Source organism: Triturus cristatus, chromosome 4_1 (genome assembly GCF_964204655.1).
Source record: "Triturus cristatus chromosome 4_1, aTriCri1.1, whole genome shotgun sequence".
NCBI lineage: Eukaryota > Metazoa > Chordata > Amphibia > Caudata > Salamandridae > Triturus > Triturus cristatus.
The window spans coordinates 636,467,352-636,492,543 of NC_140585.1; the positions used below are offsets into that span (position 1 = coordinate 636,467,352).

At 42.6% G+C, this 25,192-nt stretch overlaps 1 protein-coding gene across 1 annotated transcript in view; it reads left to right on the plus strand.

Moving 5' to 3' along the window:
• The window catches only part of LOC146855316 (decorin-like), a 234,203-nt gene that overhangs the window by 150,694 nt on the left and 58,317 nt on the right, over positions 1-25,192 (plus strand). Inside the window, exon 6 of the mRNA XM_085653014.1 lies at positions 14,905-14,998. Within this exon, the coding sequence (XP_085509140.1) occupies positions 14,905-14,998 (94 nt within the window). The remainder of the gene's footprint in view (positions 1-14,904; positions 14,999-25,192) is intronic.

A 25,192-nucleotide genomic window follows, 5' to 3' on the forward strand; every position in this document is an offset into this window, starting at 1 on the left:
AAAGTTCTCTGATATCCCGATACCCTTAGGTCAAGATTGTACTATATAAAACTCAGGAAAAAAAAGAAACGCTACTCTCCCCCCAGCAAGGTGAACTATGGTAGGGGCACATAACTAGATAGCAAATGCGATCTATCTACAGTGTGAATATAAAAAGCATCTACCACAGTATCTTAAAAGTTACAGGTCTGTTTTCCACTTTTATCAGAAAAGAATTGGTACAGAGAGGAGCAGAACTGAATAGGTGGACGTAATACTGGACCATTTCAAGCAAGGAATATACTTTCACCAACCATAGAGAGCACCATCCTAGATGAATTATAAATAGGGCTCCCGGTTTTATGATATTTATATTTTTGTCATTTCCGTCTGTATTTATCCATATTTATTTTTTGTAAATTTTACCAGTATTTATCCATATTTATTTTAGGTTTTGTGAAAAAAATAGATGAAATGTGTATATTTCTGCATGTATTTAACCAGTTAATGTGCACTCTTGCCTGAACGCCTGACTGGTTTCAATGATATATACACACACAGGTGGCAAATTATGCATGTGCTAGAAAATATGTACATTTTAGTATCATCTACTGCTGTTTAAGGCACTTTACTAAGATTCCTATATTTTTTAACCCCCTTGCCTGTCAATCCGCACAGCTATTAGCCTGGCAGTCATGATTGACAGCATTTAGAATCACTCAAAAACAACCCAATTTCCGTTTTTATCCACATTTAAAAATAAATACAGACAGGAAAATGAAGTGTTTTCTGTCTGTATTTATCTGTAAAAATCAGTAAAAACGGAAAACAGGGAGCCTTAATTATAAAATGCAGCAATAGTTTCGCATACTAGTTAATATGAGCCATGGACATTAGCATCTTATAAATATAAATTTCAGCCTAATAAATAAGTTTAGTATCAACGAATATTTAGGTAGCGTTACTGCCCTTAACATCTGCTCCTTGCAGCATAGCAGCTGCATTGAGGGTCAGAGTGTGGGGAATAAGCTCTCACTAGAGCTTTTTCCAAACATTTATATTTATGTTTGGGAAGAACAAGTACAAAAGTATATCTAGGGGCTAAAGGACTAGATATCACTAACTTTACATTTTGTGGGGAACAACGATTCCACTGCAGTGCAAATCCATTGGTTTAATCAGCCACTGCAATGTCTAGGGAAGAAGAACGTTTATATCAAGTAGAATTCAAGAGCCTGGCAAGCTGATTAGGTTGTATTGAAGGCCAAGTATGGACAAAAGGAGTGGCAGAAGGCCTACTATGAGACTTGAGCCATGTTCAGCTACATGTACCTTCCCAACCGCAAACCTCCCTTTGAACAACATGTGCATAACCAACATTCCATCTAGGGGACTGGGATTTTCGCTATATACTATAAGGCGCATGTCAGAAGTTTTAGTGTGTCATTCTTTTCTGAAAAGAGTTTCTTAAAAACATCTTTATCAATTAGTGTGCATTAGGAGCACGAATCTACAAGGACACTAACCACCAGCCTATCTACGTTTATCATACAACTGGGAGGCTCTGTGTAAATGTCATTGTTTCCTACTTGGAAAATAATATGTGTTACCCCGTCGTCTAGACATTCAATGCAACCCAATTGTTTGTTAGTGATTTCTATACAAACATGGGCAAAATGTCTCCTTCACTGAAAATATTTGAGCTGTGGGATGTTCACATTAAATCTTAGTTTGTTAAGTGGAAGCTTGTAAGATGTATGGCATGTCCCATTGATCTTTCCATCAGCTTTAATAGCACATTTCTACTGCTCAATAGATGTTTTCTTATCTTTGCTACAATCAACAGTGTGCTCAAGTTTTTCAGTCACGGCTGTTGCTACCTTCATATCTGGGTGTTTCTCCTAGATCCTAGGTGATTGGTGTCTCTGACTAGTTGATCTCTAGGAAGGGAATTACATACAGTTGTTGGACGTGCTCCACAAGACAGCGATATAACTTAACACCACTACCCTTGCTGCCAAAATATGTTTCTGAGTTATTAAATTAAATTCCCCTCTGTTCCACTGTTAGTGATTCTGGCAGACTATTGTATATTGTCCTTCCCTCCAGCCATTGGCTGTGAGGGAAGACATATTGTGCACTTAGAGGAGAACATTTTTCTCTCTGTACCTCTGCGAGGTAAGATTTGAAAGGTTCCAACCAATATTTTCCATAATAAATTTGATTCACCTTCCTCCTTCAGGAACGGTGGGTATTGGGGTATGCTGGCATCAGCCATGAAAAGGTACTAAAGAAATTAGTAGATACTACAAAAGAAAAAAACAATTTGTGCAGCTGGTAAGACGTAGAGAACAACAAGGAGCTGCAATACAATATTCTAGCTGGAGCACCTTTCAGGCTCCAGATGTAAACAAACCTACAAAGGTGATAGAGCAGCACTGATTGGATCCTCAGCTGTTTCACTAACTATCAACAAGTAATGCTTGATAGTCAAAAGAAAGGAGCACATACAACAGCCTTCAGCAACTGACACCCTTGGCTTTCCTCATTAGGCTGTGATAGAGACAAACGTCCCCTTCATAATTGTGTGCAGGCAGTGAGTGTGATAAGCACGTCACACGCTGCCGTTAATCCTCCACAGGGTGTAGACAATGAGTGGAGACAGTCAGGTTAGGTGCTCAGTGAAGAAACTCTACCATTGTTGGGGAGCTGCGAGAAAGGATTCTATCAACAAATGTTGTCTTTACTTGTTGCAGTCAAGGCGTGATGCAGATGACAATCTTACCAGAGCCAGTGGCATAGAGTACAATACTTCACTCTAATTTTGCGGTTTATTGCTTTACTCAAAACAATAGCAGGTTTAGTTCCTATCTGTAAAAACGTAGGCTCAGCCCCGGAACCTGACTGGATGGTGGCACAGCTTCCCTGAATATCCCTGAAGAACGGGGATATTAGATGTGGTGGTTGCCAGCCGCTGCCTATGCCACATAAGCTTTGATTGCTCTTCACCAGTGCTGTATTTTATAGAATTATGCCAAAAGACATGCAAAGGTTTTTATTTGTGTACTTCCAGGGCCACTAGGGCCATCCAGTGAAAATTGCCACCAGGCTTAAACTGACCAAGATAGGCAAATTCAGGCGACCAGATACTAAAGCATCTCAGTTATGTACCAAAGACGCAGAAGGGGTGAGTGAGGACAAAGAAACAGGAGGCCAGGAAGGAACTAAAAAATAAGGGACTATAGTAACAGCAACACGGAATAAAACCGAGAGAAGCTTCTGATGCAAGACTTGCTGCTGCAGCCTCCACAAGAGCACCAGCACCATGACCTGAGGGAGAGTAGAATTGTTGTGAACAGAGGTGGCAGAGTGCAGGTAAGGTAAAACTAATTTAATCTACATCACCAATCCAGTCAGTGTGGAGTGTACCAAGGTAAGGCATCAGGGGTTGAAAGAAAAGTGAAAAGGGGACCGTTCTAATGTAATTTAGGGGTAAAACAATGTTAAAATAAGGAGGAAGATTATAACAAGAATTCTCAACTCAGGATGGTTGGATGAGAAGTTCTACCTTTGTGCCTTACTTGTATGGAAATAGAGGCTGTTAATTACCCTCCCCTCATATTTGTGGGTGGATGATTACCATCCATTAGTGTGCACAGGTACAGGCAGTAAGGCTTAATTATCATTACTTTGCCAGCCACAACAAACCTGCCTGCAAAAAATAATCTGCAATATAAATGATTCTTTGTCACCCTCATTAAAATTCACTCTAACCATAGTTCCACTAGCCCTAGCCCTAACCCTATCCCTATCTTGACTGTATGCTGAACTCCAGCCATTAACCATTCCCAAACCCTTTCTTTAAACATTCACCTGACTTATAGCTAGGTCTCACTTTCATTTTGCTCATTATTTTACCTTGTTTGTAACCTTCAGCATTACCAAAACCAAGTTATAAACCTTGCATTGCCCATAACCCTATTCATAACCTTATCCCTTATGCCAATACTACACCTAACTTAACAGCAGTTAAACCCTTTACCTTGCCTTATTTGTAATATAATTATTTATGTGCTACTTGTCGTTGTTTGGGATAAACTGTAATGTTCTGGATTCATAGCTATAAAGAAATCGCACAGCGGTAAGCAGACATGGAAGGTAGTTCGTTTACGGTCACAAGATGGTTTATGATAACTGTGCACCTAAGAAGAGTAAAGGCGAATTAGTAGGGTGGCTCGGATCCTGAATATTGCTTCACGATCGTTACAACTTCTACCTCCCATTCTCTCACTGCCCCCGCCCGTAGTTTCAGATCCACTTTTTGCAAACTGTAGTCCCAGTAATTGCCCCCATTTTGCTTTTACCGTCTCCTCAAATGTCATGGTGGGTGAGGCTTCAAAAATGTGGAATCATTAAATGCTTACATGTTTATTGTAGGAAAATGTTCTAGGAAGCCTAGGGACAATCACTTTATTCTACCATTTTGATCAAATGCCCAGAGGGATTTAGGTAACAGGCACTGTCCGTATAGCAATATGATGATATGTCCAGGGAATTAAACTTGCAAACAATGAGACAGTGAAGCCAAAGTTTTGAAGAGAGCTGACACTGAGTTGTGAAAAAGACATCTGTTCCTTGACTGACTGTGTGATGCACTTTGGCTTATCCTAAGGGTCATTTTAAGACTTTGTTATAGGCTGGGCATGAAAAACCTTCGGAGAAATGTGTATGAGGATTGAGGTTTAAGAATCCAAACAACAATACAAAAAGGAAAATCAAAAACTGAAGTTCCAAAAACAAGTTGTATTGATAAGAATAAATAGATATTAGCTAAATGCCACACCATAGGAGAGCACATTAGTTCTTAGAGGGGCATAGAACTATTGAATGGGAAGAACAGATAAATCCAGCCTCAATAAAATTGTCTTTTAGGGAAAGCATCCATGAGAGGACGGCAGTGAATCAAGAACATTTACCACAGGATTGCTACACGCAGGACACTTTCACCTAGGCTGGTGTTAGGGTGAAGCCAGCTATCTTCCTGTAGGCACTGTACATTTCTCTACTGATGTTACACAGGCAGCAGTTATTCTGGACTGATTGCAACAAACACAGCCCTCTGAAACGCAGTATAAGTGAGTTATTAATATGAGCTGTAAAAATGATGCAAGAGTCTTGCAAACAAATGAATACACAGAGAGGACTGCTCAATCTTTCAGCTATGGCCAGGTTAGGCAGACGGGATCCGCAGCAGGATTCCAAAGGATCAGAATCCTCACTGCGCTGTGACTCTGGCTAAGAGATTGCTTTCATTAGCCCTGGTTCCATGTAGCTCTCAGCTAAGAATTCAGGCAAAGATCATGCGTAGGCTGGTAGCTGCACACAGTTAACCTGTCTTTGGCAGTTTTAAACTGCAAATTTGATCTGTAACAAATTTTGACAGGCCTAAACCTGCTTTTTAAATATTAACAAATCACCAGTATATATGCCTTATCGCCCATAATGGCATACAGGGTGCACGATGTTTAGAAGTAGGGCATGTGCAAATGAATTTTGATCATATCCTTACAGTGCAATAGCCCCAAAATGATTTTCACTCTAGCAAGGCTGGCTGCTGGCATAGGGAATCATTAGGCGACATTATTGCCTTTATTAAATGCTAAATTCGGACTGGTAGCAGCTAGAGAAATACTTTTCCCACTCATTTGAATTGTAATTTAAAATCCTCTTTATCAACGAGGTAGGATTTGAAATTATTTTTTATAAAAGTCACATATAAAAAGTTGCCATTTTGCTACCTAAAGTTTCTGGGGCCTTTCTGGGAGTTTTCAACTGTCTAGGCTCGTGATGGGTATCCAACTGGGAAATATGCATTGGAGCCAGGCGGTGAGCAACATTTTTCAAGTTCTTTCAAGCACACTCAAACACCGAATCAAAGTGTATTCATAGTTCTTCCTATAGAAATTATTTATTCCCTTCTCTTCATCTAATGCTTCTAGCCAATACGTGTTTCATTTGGCCTCATAGCCTAGGCTTTATTAGGGCTAGAAAACATACATAATTCAATCACCACACAATAATAAAATGCAGACTATGTTCCCACGTCCTAGTTATAGAAAGTGCACCATATGCAAAAGTCACCTGAAGTGTCCTTGTATCAAATCCAATATCTTCACCTATACAAAAGTTCATAATACACAACCAAATAATCCCATGCAATCACCAATCATTAGTGTATTCTGTTCCATGCCAGAGGTTCATGTAAGTAACATAGATTCCCATTAAATAAACACATTTTGTCACACAAATTCAGAGTGACCTAAAAAAGTTGAAAAACACACATCTAGATTCACAAGTGCATATTCCCAGAATCTCCAGCTTAATGACAGTACAGTTAAATTCACAAATCAGTTCTGTAATTAAGATTATCAAATTATTAATAGTCCTAAATTGATATCCACAGCAACCCAACAACATTATACAGACATATCAACATACGTCCCCCATGTCCATAAGCTCCACATCTCCGAAATATTTCCAAACTTGCAACTTACAATCTGTTGAGATGTCCCCGTTTTCCATGAAACTATCCAAAATGACCCAACAGCTAAAATCACCCACTTCCCTGCATTTTATTAAAGTAGCTTACAAGTCCTTCTCTCAAACTTTCAACTCTTGTGTCAAGTTCTCCGTAAGTCCACATTCAATCGCTGGATTCTAAAAGATAAAGCCACATGAATACAGTCTATAGAGTCCTTACTCCAATTCATATTAATCAATACACATTTAGAGTTGACTCACATGTACCATGTAGTCCAATACGGCCTATGCGCATGGATTCATATTTTACTATTGGGAGGTTTTGAGTCGAGGATGCATAATGCAGCCCAGGCGATGCGTCAGTTTTTGAGGAGCTGCAGGGCTGCGATGCGAGAGCTTGCTATTCAAAGTTCAGCGTTGAGGATGCATTGCACAATCAAGGAGATGTGTAGGTTCAGAAGAGCACCTGCACTGTTCTTGATGATGCCATCGACAAGGGGGGTGCGATGTGAGGGTCTGCATTGGTGAAGGTTCACACAGCAGCAGCACTAATGCTGACTTGGAGGAAAATGTGGAGTCCTTACGCTGGGAAAAACCTCGCAGCAGAGATGATGCATTGGTTCTAGAAGATCCACAGATGGGCTGGCAGAGCATCCTCAGGCCCACTTCTGAGGGTCCAAGACTGGGGTGAAACAACTTGGCAAGATATGGCTCACAGATGGTGGGTTCAAGGTTGTTGGAGCCTTCTGTCTTTTAGGCTCTTGTCATGATGCCAGACAGCTAGACCTTGGAGTCACTCTGATGTCCTGCATTCAATAGATGCTGGTCCAGTCCTTCTCACCTAGGCAAGAGGGTAACAGGCAGCAGTCCTACAAAGCAGCAGTACAGCAGAGTGTCAGTCTTTTCAGCAACACAGCAATCCTTCTACCTGGCAGAGTATCTACAGGTCCAGAAGCGTGTTGAAGAGTTGCTGTCTAAGGTCTAACATTTTTACCCAGTTTTGGCTTTAAAGTGGGAAAGCTTCTAGAGGTTTAACTTTGAAGCCCGTGGCTTCCTACCTCCCCTGCTCTGGCTCCAGACTAACTACAGGGGGTATACTACCCTTTGTGTGGAGTCAAGACACAGTCTAATTAATTGTAAGTAGGAGTGTGCCCAGCTCTGCCCTCCCATCCTGATGATAGTGGCCCATCCAAGCACACCTAAGCTCTCTATTGTGTGCGGCTGTCTGGGAGGAATGCACAAAGCCAAACTCTCAGCTACACACAGTCATGTGACCCCAAGGCAGGCTACAGACACTAAATGGCTAAGGCAGGAGAATGCAAACTATCTTAAAAGTGGCATTTTCAAAATTGTAATTTAAAGTCTGATTTTACCATAAGAGAGGGTTTTTCATTATAATTCAAAAGACTCCAAACATGAACTGGCCAGATGCTCCAATTTGGAAATTACAGCTTTTGAATGTAATAAGGTAACTTCAATGTTATCCTATGGGAAAGGTGGGTCTTGCAGTAGTGAAAAAAGAATTTAGGAGTTGTACACAACCAGGACATGTAAAAAGTAAAGTTTTGTGTCCTGCTTTTTGAATACTTGCACCTTGCCCTCTGGGCTCTTTAAGGCCTACCCTAGGGGTGACATGTATTAAAAAAGTTTATTTTTGCCATCCCGAAATGGTAGTTTAAAACATTATAAATTCAACAAAAAGTAGGAGGAATAAGGCAAAATGTTTGGGGGAAGACCACCTTAAGGTGGACAGGTCTAACAGTAACAGCAGTTACAGTCTCCATCAGAATTATGAGATGTGTAGAAACATGGCTGGTCTCTTAGTTTTCACCTGGAAAGTTCTGTTGCTAAAAGAAGATGAAATATTCAGTTTATAATTTGGCACAAAATGAAGAATCACTGGGGAATCGGATTTGGAATGACAGATTACCCTCTTTTGTTATTGGACCCCCAGCTAGAGTCGAATTCGTAATGGGCTAGATTTTAACAGCGCCCAAAGTATCTGTAATATGGGGGTGGGGAAACCAGCTTATTATCCACACCACTCATACTGAGGGGCTGGGTTATGTGTTTGCGTCCTCCCACTTAAGAGATCAGCTTCTGGTGCTCCACACATTCTGATGACCTACTGATAGACTTCCAGATAGATATCAGATGACCCTACTCTAGAATTCGCTATCCTAAGCTCTTTCTCTGAAAAATCCAAGCAAAACTGAAAACATATACTTTACATACAATGGAATCCCTAAGTTTCATGATAGCACTTTATGGGTGCTTAGAGTGGTATACACTATTCCTAAATTAGAACAACATGGGGACGTGGGAAGGCGAAGCAACCCAAAAAGGCAGAAAAAAAGACCTGCAGCATGTAAATAGGGCTACAAAGTAATGTCCAACATTCACATCCCTAATTGGTTCAATTTGCTGCCAATTTTAATCATACATGATTTAAGAATTGTTATAATATGATTGGGAGGCTCACATAACTTTACCTGCTGCTGACACTGCCACAGTTATTGACGTTGCTGGGTCCCGGACGCTGTTAGCTCTCCCCCGCCGCCGTAGCTTCCTGCCTCGCCCGGCGCCCTGCGGGGAAGACTACTGCTCCCAGCTTGCTCTGCGGCCTCTTGCAACGCCCACTTGCCGCCTGGTCGCGCCCGGAGGCGCATAAACGTCAGGTGCTCCCTCGGTGGAGCGGGAGGCTCACATAACTTTACCCCCTGCTGACACTGCCACAGTTATTGACGTTGCTGGGTCCCGGACGCTGTTAGCTCTCCCCCGCCGCCGTAGCTTCCTGCCTCGCACGGCCGCCGCGGGGGAGACTACTGCTCCCAGCTTGCTCTGCGGCCTCTTGCAACGCCCACTTGCCGCCTGGTCGCGCCCGGAGGCGCATAAACGTCAGGTGCTCCCTCCGCGTCGCGGGCGCCCCCGGGCTAAGCCCGGGCAAAGGGCGGGCCCTCTGTGGCCCTCAGAGGACCGAACGAGGCCGGGCTGGGCCATTCCCCTTGGCTGCTGATCTGAGAGACTAGTGAGCGTACTGTGAGTACTATATTGACTTCGGACTAGAGTGCACCCCTAAGGTATGTGGCCCTAAAATTATCGTGAACTATATCCTGTGCGTACACCTTGATTTATTCGTAATAATTATCTGTCCTATCATGTCCAAACAAAAGTCAATCATGGACAATTATCTTGTCAAAGTTGTGAGTAAAATCAACAGTGACCGGAGGAAGTCCTTAGGGCGAGAAAGCCTGTCTGATTTACCCTTGGGAGCCCCGGATAAGGATACTACTGACATTGTTGAAGCTGTGGCTTCTGGCTGTATCTCTGAAGCCCCACTCATAGTAATCTCAGATGTTTACGCCCCGACTGAGGTTTTAACGGCAGCTCCGGAGGTCGTCATAGAGCAAAGCCCGCCGGCGCCGCGTTCAGTGAGGGCATGCAGAAAAGCATCTACTAAACGGGGAGGATATACCAACAGGAAAAAAGCTGAACCCGCTCCAAAGAACAATGTTTGTGACAAGGGTACATTGACCAAGGACAATACAGTGACTATCAATACTGAGCAATTTAATTTGCTAGTTGTTATTTTAGAGAGTAAATTTGAGTCAATTGTTAACCCACTAGTTACCATAATTGATCAATTATCAGCCGAAGTATCCAGACTAGGGAGTGTTCTAGATAGGTATTCGAGTAAGTTGGTCAATCCTGGGCCCTTAGGGGGAGGTAGCCTAGGAGGTGATCTAGTCCCTAAACTAATTAATGATAGTACCTCCCCTGCGATAACAGCCACATCAGTTCCACAAGCGGGTAGTCGGGTGACGCAGGTCCGAGCAGTACCAGCACTAGTGAGTCCGAGTAGAGCGCCGGCCCCAAAATCAAGTAGTTCTGTGCAGGTACTTGCTGTGACTGCAAGATCAGATAGGGAAGCTATACCTAATAATAATCGACCCATAGATCTCCCACCTGAGTGTGCACCCTATGTTGTCGTCCTATCTAACGTCCCCTCCTTAGATTCTAACCAGACTAGAACCTCCCCTGAGACGCAGGATTCACTTAAAAATAAAACCATTTTTTGGCTAAATAGGCATTGTGGGTTTCCGCTCAAACTCTCTGACCAAATTTTAACAACCAGAAGGGTCAGCTGGATTGGAAATACTAGGAAGTCTTGCAGGGGGGATTGTGTTATTGTTAATTTCCAACACCCCCAGCATGTTGCGACGGTTCTGTTAAGCGCAGCTTCCATAACACAGAATGAGACTGCTATAACTGCACGACCTCTAGGTTATTTTTATAACCATCTTAACAAGACGTCTTACGATATTAAAAGAGATAGAACCTACCCTCCTAATCATAACTACAATGGAGACAGATCATTTCCCCCCAATTTCAGACCAGTTTTTAATATACCTGTCCAGAACAGATTTCAATCCCTGAGTTCCTTAGATCAGAATGATTGACATCAGAAGGCATTTGGACCGCAGTTGCCCATTACTATGTGTAACTTACCTAATAACCCCAATAATATAAGGCCAGTTACTGAGGGTTTGCAGGCTAATGATAGCCTGGAAACTATTAATAGTGGTGTAACAGTTGTAAATGCCCATGAGGACAATCAGGAACAGATCACTGATGTAGATAGAAGTCTGGATATAACTGTGAATGATTTTTCTTATGGGGGCATCTCCATTGTTAGTTGGAATATAGCCGGTTGGGCTTCTAAGGGTAATAAATTAGGATGGGAGGCTTTGATTAGATCATTTGACATTCTCTGTCTCCAAGAAACTTGGTGTACTACTACACCTAGTTTTGAAGGTTATGTATGTTATAGCGTAGAAGCCTTGGAGTCCAGATATGGAAGAGCGAAGGGGGGACTGATTTGTCTCATATCAGTAGACCTTAATCTGATGGTTGTTAAACATTTGTCAGTTGGTTCTCACTCTCAAATTCTTTGGGTACGATTACTGGAAGGTACAGAGGTGCTTTTAATCAATTTTTATAACAATATTTTTAATAATTCTCGGCACAATGTGATAGCTGAGCTTGATAGTGCCCTCATGAAGCTTGTAGCCGAAGCAAAATGCATTTTTACCTTTATTTGGTTAGGTGATTTTAATTCCATAATCTGTGGCTTATCCTCCTCAAGGGCCTGTGGGGTACAAAATATCAGTGATGAGAATATGCCCCACTTCCCACATAATACTTATGGGGAGGCTATTAATAACGTTATGGCAACTTATGATTTAGAGCTGGTAAGGCCTGTATCAGAGGCAAGTACTTATCCTATCCCTACATTTATAGGGAGGAATGCCAGCTCAAGCATTGACCATATCATGGTTTCATCCAGTTTAGTGCCCCATTGTTCGATAAGGATAAGGGATTCTTCTGATTTGAGTGACCACAATTGTATAATCATGCGAATCGAATCATGGAAATGTAGGGATCAGGCGCCGTCAAGAATCTTAGTCAACATTGAGCCGCATAGAGCAAATGGGACCAGGGTTAGATGGAAAGGCGAAAAATCTGCTGTTGTAGTGCCTATAATCATATCTAAAAATCTGATAGGTATCAACGCTATTTTAACACCAGGGTGCTCACCTACCTCTGTTGTGACCAACTTTATCAACATTAGTATGATTATTAATAACATATTTACGGGGAATAAGTTGGGTATGAAAGGAAAAGGGAAGGGTTGGTTTGATCATGCTTGTACAGCCCTTCTCACCCAACTTAAACAAGCTCTAACACTTACCCCGAGGGATAAGAATCAAGTCACACTTTTGCGACATGATTATAAAATGGCACTTATTAGAAGGAAGAAGGAACTACAGCAGGAAGCCTGGGATAATCTAACACAGGCGGTAGAAACTCTGGACAATCGCTTATTCTGGTCCACTGTTAACTCCCCCTTCCTACAAGATGAGACAATTCCCCAACTTTCATCTAATGTGGGGAGTTCCGCCTGGGTGTCCCACTTTACATCTATTTTCCAAGATAGAATCTCGATTGAAAATGAGCAAAGGCAATGGCCCATGGTCCCACTAGACATCTCCTTATGTGAGGTGGAATGCAGTATTACAGCTAGCAAGGGGGGGAAGGCCCAGGGCCCCGATGGAGTCCCTATCGATGTTTATAAAGCCCAACCATTAATTTGGGGACCGATACTTACTTTGGTCCTCAATGCAGCGGTAACCACTTTGATTACACCTACATGGGGCAATTCAATTATTGTCCTCATCTACAAAAAGGGGGACAAAGCCTCAGCCTGTAATTATCGGCCAATTAGTTTGTTGGATTCATCGGTAAAAATTATGAGCCGGGTGCTGCTGTCTAGATTGGAAACTTGGGCTGAGGAGAATGGGATTCTTGCAACTTCCCAATACGGTTTTCGAAAGGGCCGTGGGACCCTGGACCAATGCTTGAATTTAGAACTATTAATCGGTAAATTTACTAAGGCTATTCATGGTAATTTGTACCTCTGTTTTGCCGATTTAAGCAGTGCCTTTGACCTTGTTAATCATTCACTTTTATGGTCAGTTCTGTTAGAATTAGGCGCCCCCAAGAAAATTATTTTCTTCCTTGCTAGACTATATAACAAGATGCAAGCATGTGTACGATTTGGGGCCAATGGGGAATGTACCCCGAGTTTTAACGTAAAACGTGGAATAGGACAGGGCTGTGTCCTCGCCCCGTTGCTGTTTATTTTATTTATAAACGGGGTGGAAACCATCCTGAAAACAGTTAAGGCTGATGCTCCACAGGTTGCCGGGATCAGTGTGCCAGTCCTGCTTTATGCAGATGATGCTGTGCTCCTATCCCGGACACCTATTGGTCTGCAGCGTTTGATGGATCGGTTTTCTGAATTTATTGGGGATAGGAAGCTGCTGATTAATAAAAGTAAAACCCACGTTATGACCTGTGGGGTTAAGACTGGTAAAAATCATGCCTTTTTCATAGAAGGAGTGAAAGTACAGCAAGTTAAAAAATTTTGCTACTTGGGTGTCACTTTTACAAGTGACGGTAGCTGGGCCCAGGACCTAACAAATGTTAGGACCAAAATGATTAAAAGCTCTTGTGGTATATTTAAATTTGCCACAAAGATAGGGGATAGACGAATAAGAGACATGATGGAGATATACAAGGCAAAAAGTGTTTCCATTGCCCTATATGGGGCTGGGCTCTGGGGCTATTCTAACGTTGGTTGTTTGCAGAGAGAAGAAAATATCTTCCTCAAAAAATTATTGTGCCTACCTACTTCTGCCCCAACAGAGCTGATCCATAAAGAGGTTGGGGCCGCCTATTTGAGTGACCTTGTCCCACTTAGGCCACTGTCGCTGTATAAGGCAATCTGGCACAAAGAAGAGACAGAGTTTAATCAACTTATTATTAAGGACTGCCTTAAATTAGATAATTGCATGAAAATCCCATGGCTTAAGTTTGCTGTTGAGAGTTACCAGGCGATTTTTGGGTTAAACCTGGTATCAGATCCTAGTTCCCCTTGAGTTCTTGATAAACAAGATTTTAAAAATACTTTTATGTTATCTAGAACTGAGAAACGTTTAGTAGGGTCTGGTCTTCTCACTACCGTCCAAACGTACAACAAATATATTGTAAATGAGGGATTTCAGCTGTATCTGAATATGGTAACTCGCCCAGCCCACAGATTCGTCCTAACGAGATTAAGGCTAGGAATGGCACATGTCTTGGTGGCTTTCCCCCAACAAAAAAGGTATCCTGTCGGCCCCTGCCCGTGTGACGGACACTCAAAACAAAGCAGTATGCACTTTATGCTCATTTGCACTCTCTTCATGGATGCAAGGATTACATTTTTAAAACCTCTGTTTTTAAAATATAGCATTTTTAATACGGATGATGCAATGAGGTTGCTTTACAACATGAATTTCCCAGATATATGTTTTTATACTGCTAGTTTTATCTGTAAATTTATTTATTAAAGAAAAAGTATGATTTTTTAGCTTTCGTTCATATTTCTGTGTTTCTGTGTTTTGCCGTGTGCTTTTATGGTCATTACATAATATGAACCGAATAAAGCTTCATGAACTGAACTGAACTGATTTATTCCCAGCTGCAAAATATATGTAGAAAAACTGTCACTGCTGGTGTGGACATTATTTCATTGTAATGGGAGAAATGACAGAAACGTGTTTGCCCAGGAAATGGCTGCCTTGGATTCCATTTCTATTCACCTAATGTCCATCTTAAACCAAGAATCTTGACATAGAACACTGTAATATTTGCTGACCTGCCCATCCAAATTGTAAATAAGCATGTCATGGATTATAAATTAACTATCGTAGAAAGAAAAATGTGATAAAGCTCATAATATGCTGATATTTTAAAATGTGTGTAACATTTCTATTGTAGGCCTACCAAGTTCTCTCACCGAACTTCACCTCGATGGAAACCAGATCACAAAGCTTGACTCAGACAGTCTCAACGGCCTCAAGAACTTAGCTAAGTAAGGCTTATGGCTTTGTTGGGTTTCGTCATTTGGTTATATAACACACCGGTATATCAAAAAGAAGGGTTACTACAGATTGGGTGATGACATGGAAATTGCAGACATTCAACAGGCAGTTTACCATTGCTTGTGCACATGCTTTTGGTTAACATTGTTATATGAATGAGTTTGTTTGTCTGGTTTCAAGACACAACATGCTTTGCACAACCCCCTCCTCACACTTGCTCTCCACAGCACAATGAGAGGGCATATTTTTGGCATTTAATGTACTACCCTCTGCATTATGCTTGCTTTTTTCGGTTATTGGTTGCATTGGACTGCCTTTTTATAATGTCTGGCTCTGCCTGATAGGTCAGCTTGAAAGGGCCAGTGTGGGGAGTATTTTTTAAGGCTTTGTGGATTGTGGCAGGATCAACAATGCAGTAACCTGAGTGAAAATAAATCGGAGCAAACAGCAGTCCATTAAAGCAGCTCCTACTCTTTAGCTTACAATTAGCTGAAGTACCACAAGGGGACCTAACATGTTGAGACTTGCTGGTGCAGGGTAGAGCTGAGCATCTGTTATACCCGATTTTTCTCAGAGTTATGCATTAATTTAGACAGTGCAGCTAAGAAACAATAAGAGACAAACCTTGCTCACTGTTTTCAAGCTGTACTGTTTAAAAGAGAAACTGTATTCAAATTATCACGTGAAAATAACTGAATTTATGGACTGCAGGTGCATAAAACGGGTGCCCATCCTAAGAGCTATGCCAACAAAGCCCATCATGTTCACGCCGCCCTAATTTTCCCTCATAGTGTGGTATGTTATGTGTATTTTATAGCACATAGTCACCCGTGAGGATATTCTAGTGCTTAGCAGGTGTGCAAGGCTTGTCTCAGGGGGACTTACTTGACAAGTCATGTCTTCAACTTCTTGTGAAATTCAAGAAATGACAATGGGGTATTGATGTGGTGTCAGATGTTGTTCCACGCTGTAGGAGTGATGCATGAGAAGGTTTGACATAAATGTGCGTCAGCCATATGTGAGTGAGAAACCGGGTGAGCAGAGGTACCTGGAGGATTGGTGGAAATACATGCAACTTTTTAGGTAGTATGCGCCAGTGTTGTGAAATGCTTTGTAAGTGGGGGTGAAAAGCTTGAAATGTGCACACTTGTATAATGGTAGCCAGTGGAGTTCCTCAGATGTGGTGTGATGCAGATCGGCAGGTTAAGCTAAGGACGAGTCTCACTGCAGTGTTCTGGACAGTCTGTGGGCTTTTTGTGTGCTGATTGGTGATTCATGTATAGAGGGAGTTCACTTGGTCTAGTATGCAGGTGATGAGTGTTGTTTGATAGTCAATTGAAGATCTTTTTTAACATCTTCAGAGTGTGAAAGCAGGAAGCAGGAGGTAGCAATGAAGTTAACCTAAGTGGACATGTCCAGGTTGCTGTCGAGGAAGATCATAAGGTTTAGTGCTCATGGACTGGGTGTGGGCCCAAGGTTTGCAGGCCATCAGGCCGAGTCCCACAATGAGGCATCCTTTCGAAAGATCACCACTTCGGTCTTGTTTATGCTCAGCTTAGACCAGCGGGACCTCATCCAGATGGGGTGATGTGGAAGTAGATGTTGTTCCTTGTGGTAGGTGTTTTGCCTGAGAGGAACAATATCAGTTGTGTATCGTCGGCGTAGGTGAGGATGTTGATGCTGTGTGCTCAGATGACGTCTACAAGCAGAGTCATGTCGATGTTAAATAGGGTCAGGCTGAGTGAGGAATCAAGTGGTACTCCACAAATGAATTTACGGGCTTCTGAGGGGTAGGGCACTGTTGACTGTTTGGATCCTTCCAGTATGAAAAGTGTACATCCATCGAAGGGCAGGTCCTTGGATGCCAGTCTTGTGTCGTTGTCTGAACAGAAAGGGATGGGAGACTGGGTAATAGACCACAAAGAGGTGAAGGAGGATAAGGGCTATGGTTTCACCTCTGTCAAGTAACATCTATGTGTTGTCTGTTGCTGCGATGAGGGCTGTCTCTATACTGTGGTTTGATCGGAATCCTGATTGCGAGGCATCCAGATGCTGGTGGTTGATGAAGCAGTCAGGGAGGCATCAGTGGATGGCTTTTTGTAGGAGGAATCGTAGGAGGGATATGGGATAGTAGTTCGCTAGCTTGGCTGGGTCTGCTGAAAGCTTCTTCAGGAGATTGTTGAATGCTGCATGCTTCCAAGCTTCTGGGACGGTGGCTGTGTTGATGGAGATGTTGAGGATGAGAGTGGGAGATTCACTGATTGGGGTGGAGCCCTTATTGTAGCCCTTGTTGTATGTGTAGTGGTGGCAAGGGTCTGGTGAGGCCCCAGAGTGTATGGTCTTTATGATTGTTGTGGTTTCCTCCATTATGATGGCTTTCCAAATGGCCAGGGTGTTTCCTTTGTTTGATATTGGTAGACCTGTTGCAAGGTATCTAGGGTCCAGTTGGGGGGCAAACTTGTTATATGTGGCTATGATTCTGCTGGAAAAAAAGTTTGAGAGGTCATGTAGGTTGTAACTGGTGTTGATGTGTTCAGCTAGGGCCTTCCTCTTGGTGTCCCAAGTTTGCTGGTAGTAGTCCATGAGGGCAGATTTGAACCTGTCCTTGTTGTATTCTTCCTGGTAACAGTTTAACACCAATGTAACCAACCTGAGTTCTTCTTTCTAATAAACGTAGGAAATATGTTTTAGGGAAACTAGATATTACATACATCACTGTAATAGGCTTTCAGTGCCACCCTAAGCAATCTCATGTTGAATTACCAAGAGTAATATTAAATGACAAAAAGCAACCTGTTTGGATGCCAACATGCTTTTAGGTTTCCTAGGTTACATTTATTATTTCCACTGTTTAGCATCAGGTTATTCTAGCATAAGCACCTTGTCAATTCTGTGACATGTACGCATCTCACATGTACCCAAATAAATACATCAAGGTCACCATTTTCCAAATTGCTCCAGCCCTCATAACTCAAACGATATTTGATCTGCCATATTCAGTCATTGTGCATTGTAAGAATCTATATTTCATTCCCGCTCTAGTTTCACCTTTTCTCTACAAAACCTTTTATAAACAAACCATTGTGCTTGAAGGAGCTTGTATTGTTAGCATTCTCTGAGTCAGTGTACTCCTCTGTAAAGGCCTTATTAGCCCTGCAAGTATTGCTACCATTAGGAAATTCAGGAAAAACATCTGTAGGAAGGATGCTGTCAGCTCAGGAAATTGGTCTTTGAACCATCTCCAAAGAGAACTGGCAAACAGCATGGACCATCAAACATTTTGAAAGAATTGAAAGGCATGGAGGTTCGGGCATCTGGTGCAAAACCGCAAGAGCATTCTTAAGCACTGGTTGGTATTGCTAACATTCTAAAAGAACAAATGTGCTCAAAAACTAATTATGTGAAGTAAGCAACTCATTCCACAACATAATATAGACAAACGCAAAATGGACCAGTAGGACATTTTTTCATACTATGCTTCTTGGTACATGAGCTGCAATTAACAATGGCTTTTTCAATATAGTACTGTTAAAAAGATTGAACATCATGTACTATTTAACAGAATAGTTAGTGGTACATTTCTATACTGTTTAGGTAAAACAAAAAATAGTGATTAGATGTGCGATGAGCCTGTGACCACGTCCTACGAACGTTTGTCTGTGCACCCGGAACCTGACACACTCTGTGGAAGTTGGACACCAGCTCTGGCATGTAGACAGGCCCTCTGCTAACCTGCCTGTGAATTTAGCTCCTGCTGTGAACGCCCTTCAGCTAACTCAGTGGGGATTGAAAACAGTCTCAAGTTCCCAACAATTGCACACATGGCCTAGTATGTGCCAGTCCATGTGCCCATCTACCTATGCATCACTCTGTTTTTAAGCAAGGCCTAGTGTGTGGCCAGAGTGGGCATCAACTACCCATGCATCTTTCTAGGCACAACAGCCAACATTTAAGACTCAGGTCACCATTTATTAATAGATATAAATGGTGCTGCGGGAAGGAAATGGAACCCACCTGTCTCCTTCTCCTTCAAAAGTGCTGAGTGAGGGGGGAGGAGGGAAACGTCATATAATAGAAGGCAAACAAAAAAGTCATTGTCAGTTTATAGTCACAAATCTTATCTCTAGAGATGGAGATTATCTCGGACTGTGTGTAGCCTCTCACGAGTGACAGTTTTTTTCAACCTAAACAGAACACAAGACTACTGCTACTCCCTGCTCTAACATCAACTTTAAGAACATTTAGTTTTTCATTTTCATGGATTTCTCATGAATGACAACATTCTATAGGATATGAAATATACACACATTTTATTCTACAAACTAATGCACTATGGTGAATATTCAACATATCAAAAGCAAAGTACCTTTATCTTGATGGAATACAGGGAATTGCCATTATGTGGTCTTGTTCCAATGTCTAATAATGTTTAAATCCTCCACAACTTGGGACACAGATCAGAAACAAAGGTTCACCCATGATCTGCCTATAACACTACAGATTGTAAACAACAATCTGTTCTGTCGGGTAGAAAAAAAATTCTTTGTGATTTTATTGCATTTGGAAAGGCAACTATGGTGCCAAAAACAAATAAACACACAAATATAAGGACTGACAGTGTTTATTATTATCAGATTAAGTGGAATTTTACTATATGTATTTCAATTATTCATACAATAGGTCAGCAATTACCGTGATTGATTCAACAAAGGGCTGTTCGGTAAATCAATTGGTAAAAAACGGCGCATGTGAGCGTGATTATAGTGACATGGTCAATATAGTGAAAAAGTGACAAGGTTAATGTTTTCCAACATAAGAGTGACATAATACTGTACATAAATTTACAATGAAAGCATAGCAAGCCTGGTCCAAATTCAAGGAAAATCCCACTAACACAGAGACTCAAGATACAGTTGTTACAGTTCAACTTTGAGGTCATGCCAAAAAACACAGTTAGTAGGCAGAGGACAGTATAGTGGCCCAACACGAATCCCACAATCTAAATAAGTAATATCTAATTCTCCTTAGCTTTTACTAAACTGAGGCCTCTGTAACTTTTGCTAGGAAAGGTTGAATAATTCCAAGGATACATGAAAATTCTTTGAGATGATGCTGCAGGAGGAATTTAAAAGAAGTGTTATTAACAGATAACGTCGGCGAAGATGTTCTTGACCTCTGGCTTAGGGGAGCCGGGAACATATGTGAATAGCTAAACACAAGCAGAGGACTACAGATTAAGAGCAGAGCCCAAGTAGGTGCTACTTCTCATTAACTGAGAGGAAAGCAAAGCACCTGGCCAGTCTCTGGTTGGGGCATTTATAGACATTGGGATGCTCATACCCCAGGATCCTAGAACTCTGTAGTTTATCATATCCTTGAATCATGCTGTAGGTCTTCAAATCTTGCAATAGCCCGCCACTTGGATGGGGCATACTGTCAGAACTTTTGGGTGATCACACATAGACAGGATTGACTGTGCTGGTGACGGGGAGAGCATTTGTTTTTCTCATTTTCTGACAAATGTATTGAGGCCTAATGGAAACTATCTACCACCCAACCTTTTGTGGCCAGGGACTGGTTATGATGCTGGGGCTTCACTTTCATTTTTGTCTATAACAGGAAATTTCGCAAGTTAAGTATAATTTGCAAATTCCAAGATGCCCCTAAAATTATTAAAACCCTTGCTCATCCAGATAATTTAAAATGCCTTACTCCACCCAAAATCTTGTTCATACGTAAACATTAAAAAAAAAGACACAGACTTTACACCTCACAAAAAGCTTTCTGAGTAAAGTTCTACTTTCATGTCAAAGTTAGTGTAAATCCAATCAGCATTTTGTGTAGCAGAGAAGAAAAAATCTAAATAAAAAAATGGAAAGTGAAGTTTACTGATAACTACAATATTACTGTTGCAGAGTCTGTACTACATATGTAGATGTAAAAACCAATGAACAGAATTTAACCAAACTTGGCCTAGAAGTAGAACTTAACTAAGAGCTGTGCTTTTGCTTTGTTAAGTGTAAATCTTTTCAATGATCAAATATGGGAGGTAGTTAGCAATGCATGGCAAGGGTGTGAGTTATAGTTAATTGTGGGCTTGAGTTACAGTTACATGAGATAGGTAGAACTGGTGATATTTCAATGGTTTTGTTTCTTTAAAACAGTATGTTTTAACTTACATTTTCACCTAACTATAATGTCCCTTTAACCTTTGTTTTTTTTCAGGGAATTTCTAAGGTTTTTTATAAAATACCAAATTATAACTGTCACTTTAATATTGGTTTTTTTCGTTGGATTTTTATTTTGTTTTGTCAAAAAAAATTAATAACCATAATCAAATGAATGTTTCTTTCTTTTATCAAATGTATATTTCATTGATTCTAACAAGCAAAGCCTAATAATAGTGATTGTAATAAAATGTTTTTAATAAGAGCCTTTCAAAGAAACATCAACATACCTTTGGTTTTTTTCAGATTACAAATTGCAATCATAAAACCAACAACTCAAGGTCTTTACACACCAGCCGATGAACCCCTGCCCCTTTTAGGGGCACCAACGGGCTCCCAAAAATATAAGTAAAAAGCACTTGCAGGGCATTACATGGCACTCCTTCTCTGGAACAGTGAATGTTAATGGAGTGGCTCCTGCCGCTCATTTATTATTCATTGTATTCCTTTTTAAATATATTGTTAGGCACCCCAGTGTGCACCTAGGTACCTACACCTAAAGTTGGGGAGGGGGCAGGGGAGCCCAAAGGCCCCCACAGCGTCTGACAGCTCTCCAGACAGCACCCATCGTGGGTGCCGGCGGAAGTTGGCATTGTTTTATTAGCATTGGGTGCTCCATCGCCAACCAGGAGCACCCACAATATGCATTTCATAGGGGGATCACAGGGGGAGTACCAGGGCCCCTGCAGAACCCTCCTGCTCCCCTAACAGCAGCCAGTCAATTATTTTATTGACAGGTTCTCCGTACGAACCTGGGACACCCACAATGTGTCCAATGTTGGGGGCTCTTGAAGAGCCCCAAATGCCTATGGCCACAGACAGCTCCCCAACCAGCATTATACTGAGTGCTAGCAGGAGCTGGCAGCGTTAATTTGCTCCTGCCCTGGTGGGAGCAGATATTTTCTCTGTTCCCGCCTGGACAGGAGCAAAGTTGTGTTCCCTGCATGGGAGAGTGCTTGACCAGGCTCTGGCGATGTTGAGCCCGGAACTCGGACTACAGCTCAAGGGATGGGGCCCAATGCCTCCCTCCTCAATTATCAACTGGCCCAGGAGGATTGGGCCCCTGGGGCTGTACTGTGGCTCAGGGAAGTGAGTGGGCTTTCTGCCAGCATGACTCCCTCCACTTCATTCAAAATACAGCTCCAGGGGATAGGGTCCCTGGGGCCTCTCAAAGGCTTGGGGAGTGGAGCTGCATGCCTGTCTCTACATCAAAAAAGTTCAGCCTGGGGGATGGGGTCCATGGGGCCTCCAACAGTCTCAGGGAAGGGGGCTGCTTGCCCCCTCCCCAAAAAAATATAACTGCCTGACCTACCTCAGGATTTTCTTTTTATAAACAGCGGGAGCTGACATTTATTTTGCTATTGGAGTAGTGGATAGTCCACAGATCTGCTGCACTTATAAAAGATAAATTGCCATTTCTGGCCCTGGGGGTCTATCTGGGACCTCCCCCAACCAGACCTAGTGGTCAGGGCTATAACTACCCTGTACTCCCATTGGTTTTTAATTTTACTTTCTTCTAAGACAAGGGGACCGAGTCCCACAGTCCTAAGATTGCTGGCACCACATTTTTCTTGATGTGGTGGTAGCCAATCAGATCTTATCTAGAGATCTGTCTGCTGCGCAGAACCTCCATGGAGTAATATATGCATACACTTTAAAACCTGCTAAATGGATTTACACTAAATCACAAAAAGCACACTTTCCGAACCGCGATTTAGCTTTCTGTCATATTTGCTGCAATTCACTTATACTATTTTAGCTGCAGCTGTGTCGAATTTTCCCATGGAAAAATGAGCGTCGAAAATGTGTTTTGGGACCCCCACACTTTTCCTCATCCCCCACTTGACGGATCACCCCACACCTTTCCAGGAATTAGCTACCCTGTGTGTGTGTGTGTGTGCGTGTGTGTGTGTGTGTGTATGTATATATATATATATAAATATATATATACACACACACACTCGGTAGCTCATATATATATATATATTACCTACTGGCGGTCACCAGTAGGTAGTTATAGTTACAACCTAGTTTCCATAGGGAAAGCATTTTTTGATTTGCTTATAACTTTGGCGTCGTTTAACAAATCTTTATGAAATTTTCCAAAAAGTTGCACTTTTAATGTCAGTTCCTATCTTAAAAGTTTGGGGGTGATTCGTCAAGCGGGGGCTGAAAAAAAAAGGGGGTCCCAAAACGCATTTTCCCCACGTTAATTTCCATAGGAAATTTTTGCTACGAGCTACAGCCCGAACTGCTGAACTGAATTACCCCAAATTTGGCAGAAAGGTAGAGCCTGGGTCAGAAAGCGACCTTTTTTTTAAATGGTGTAAATCCGTTCAGAAGTTTTTGAGAAATTAAAAAAATAAGAGTCAAAAAATCAAATTCCCATAGGAAACTTTGTGCAAGGCTACAGCCAAAACTACTGAACGGAATTACCCCAAATTTTGCAAAATGGTAGTGCTTGGATCAGAAAGCAACCTTTTTTTTAAATGGTGTAAATCCGTTCAGTAGTTGCTGAGAAATTAGAAAAATAAAAGGTTTGATATCTGGGCGGAGCCTAAGTCCTGTGCACGAGCTTCACTGTGATTAGCTGTCAACACTCCAAACCAGGAAGTGCTGGCAGCCATCTTGTGGCTCGGTAGAAGCGAGTCACCAGCAAACAGAGAAACAAAGGTATAAAACAAGAGAAGGGGACAGGGTAGAAATAGCCTGACTCCTAAGGCCTGCTCAGGGGGTCCCAGAAGGGCGCGTTTGCACAGTGGTGCAGCGAGGGGGTGGGCCTGACATAGCAAGTGTGCAAACGCACCCCCTGGCACATTGTAAATTGGGGGATTAGGTCCCCTTCAATCCTGAGGGTCCCTGGGGGCGAACTAGCCCACCAGGTACCTCCAGTATGCGCCATGGAGCTGCTGCAGAGACCTGTTGAGAGGCCATGCCCCTTTTTACACCTCTCTGCAACACAGCTCTGTGGCGCGTGCTGGAGGTAGATGGTGGGCTAGTTGGCCCCCAGGGACCCTCAGGACTCAAGGGGATGTAATTCTCCCAATTTACAATGCACCAGGGGGTGCGTTTGCACAGTGGTGCAGGGAGGGGTGTGGCCTGATGTGACAAGTGTGCAAAAGTGCCCTGTGGTGCGTTTTAAGTTGGGGGCTTAAGTCCCCTTGAATCCTGAAGGTCCCTGGGGGCCAACCATCCCAACAGGTACCTCCGGTAAGTGCCACAGAGCTGCGTTGCAGAGAGGTGGTCCAAGGCCATGCCCCCTTTTTACACCACTCTGCAACCCAGCTCTGTGGTGCTTACTGGAGGTAGCTGGTGGGCTAGTTGGCCCCCAGGGACCCTCAGGGCTCAAGGGGACTTAATCTCCCAATTTACAATGCACCAGGGGGTGCGTTTGCACAGTGGTGCAGGGAGGGGGCGTGGCCTGATGTGACAAGTGTGCAAATGCACCCTGTAGCGTGTTTTAAGTTGCGGGATTAAGTCCCCTTGAATCCTGAGGGTCCCCGGGGGCCAAATAGCCCACCAGGTCCATCCAGTATGCACCACAGAGTTGTGTTGCAGAGAGGTGTAAAAAGGGGCGTGGCCTCCGACCACCTCTCTGCAACACAGCTCTGTGGCGCTTACTGGAGGTACCTGGTGGACTAGTTGGCCCCAGGGACCCTCAGGATTCAAGGGAAATTAATCCCCCAAATTAAAACCCACCAGGGGGTGCGTTTGCACAGTGTTGAAGGGAGCGGCGGGGCCCTGGTAAGACATGTGTGTACCTATGCAATCACTCCGCCAAAACCCAAACACTTATAAATTCACCATGGACTCTCCTTGCAGCACTCTAATCATCCAGTCACTACCCATGCACTCATGCAATGACCCATGCACTAACTCATGCACTGCTACAATACCTGAGCAGTACCCATGCTGTCCAGCCATCGCCCTGTCAGTACCCATGCACTCCTCCAATCA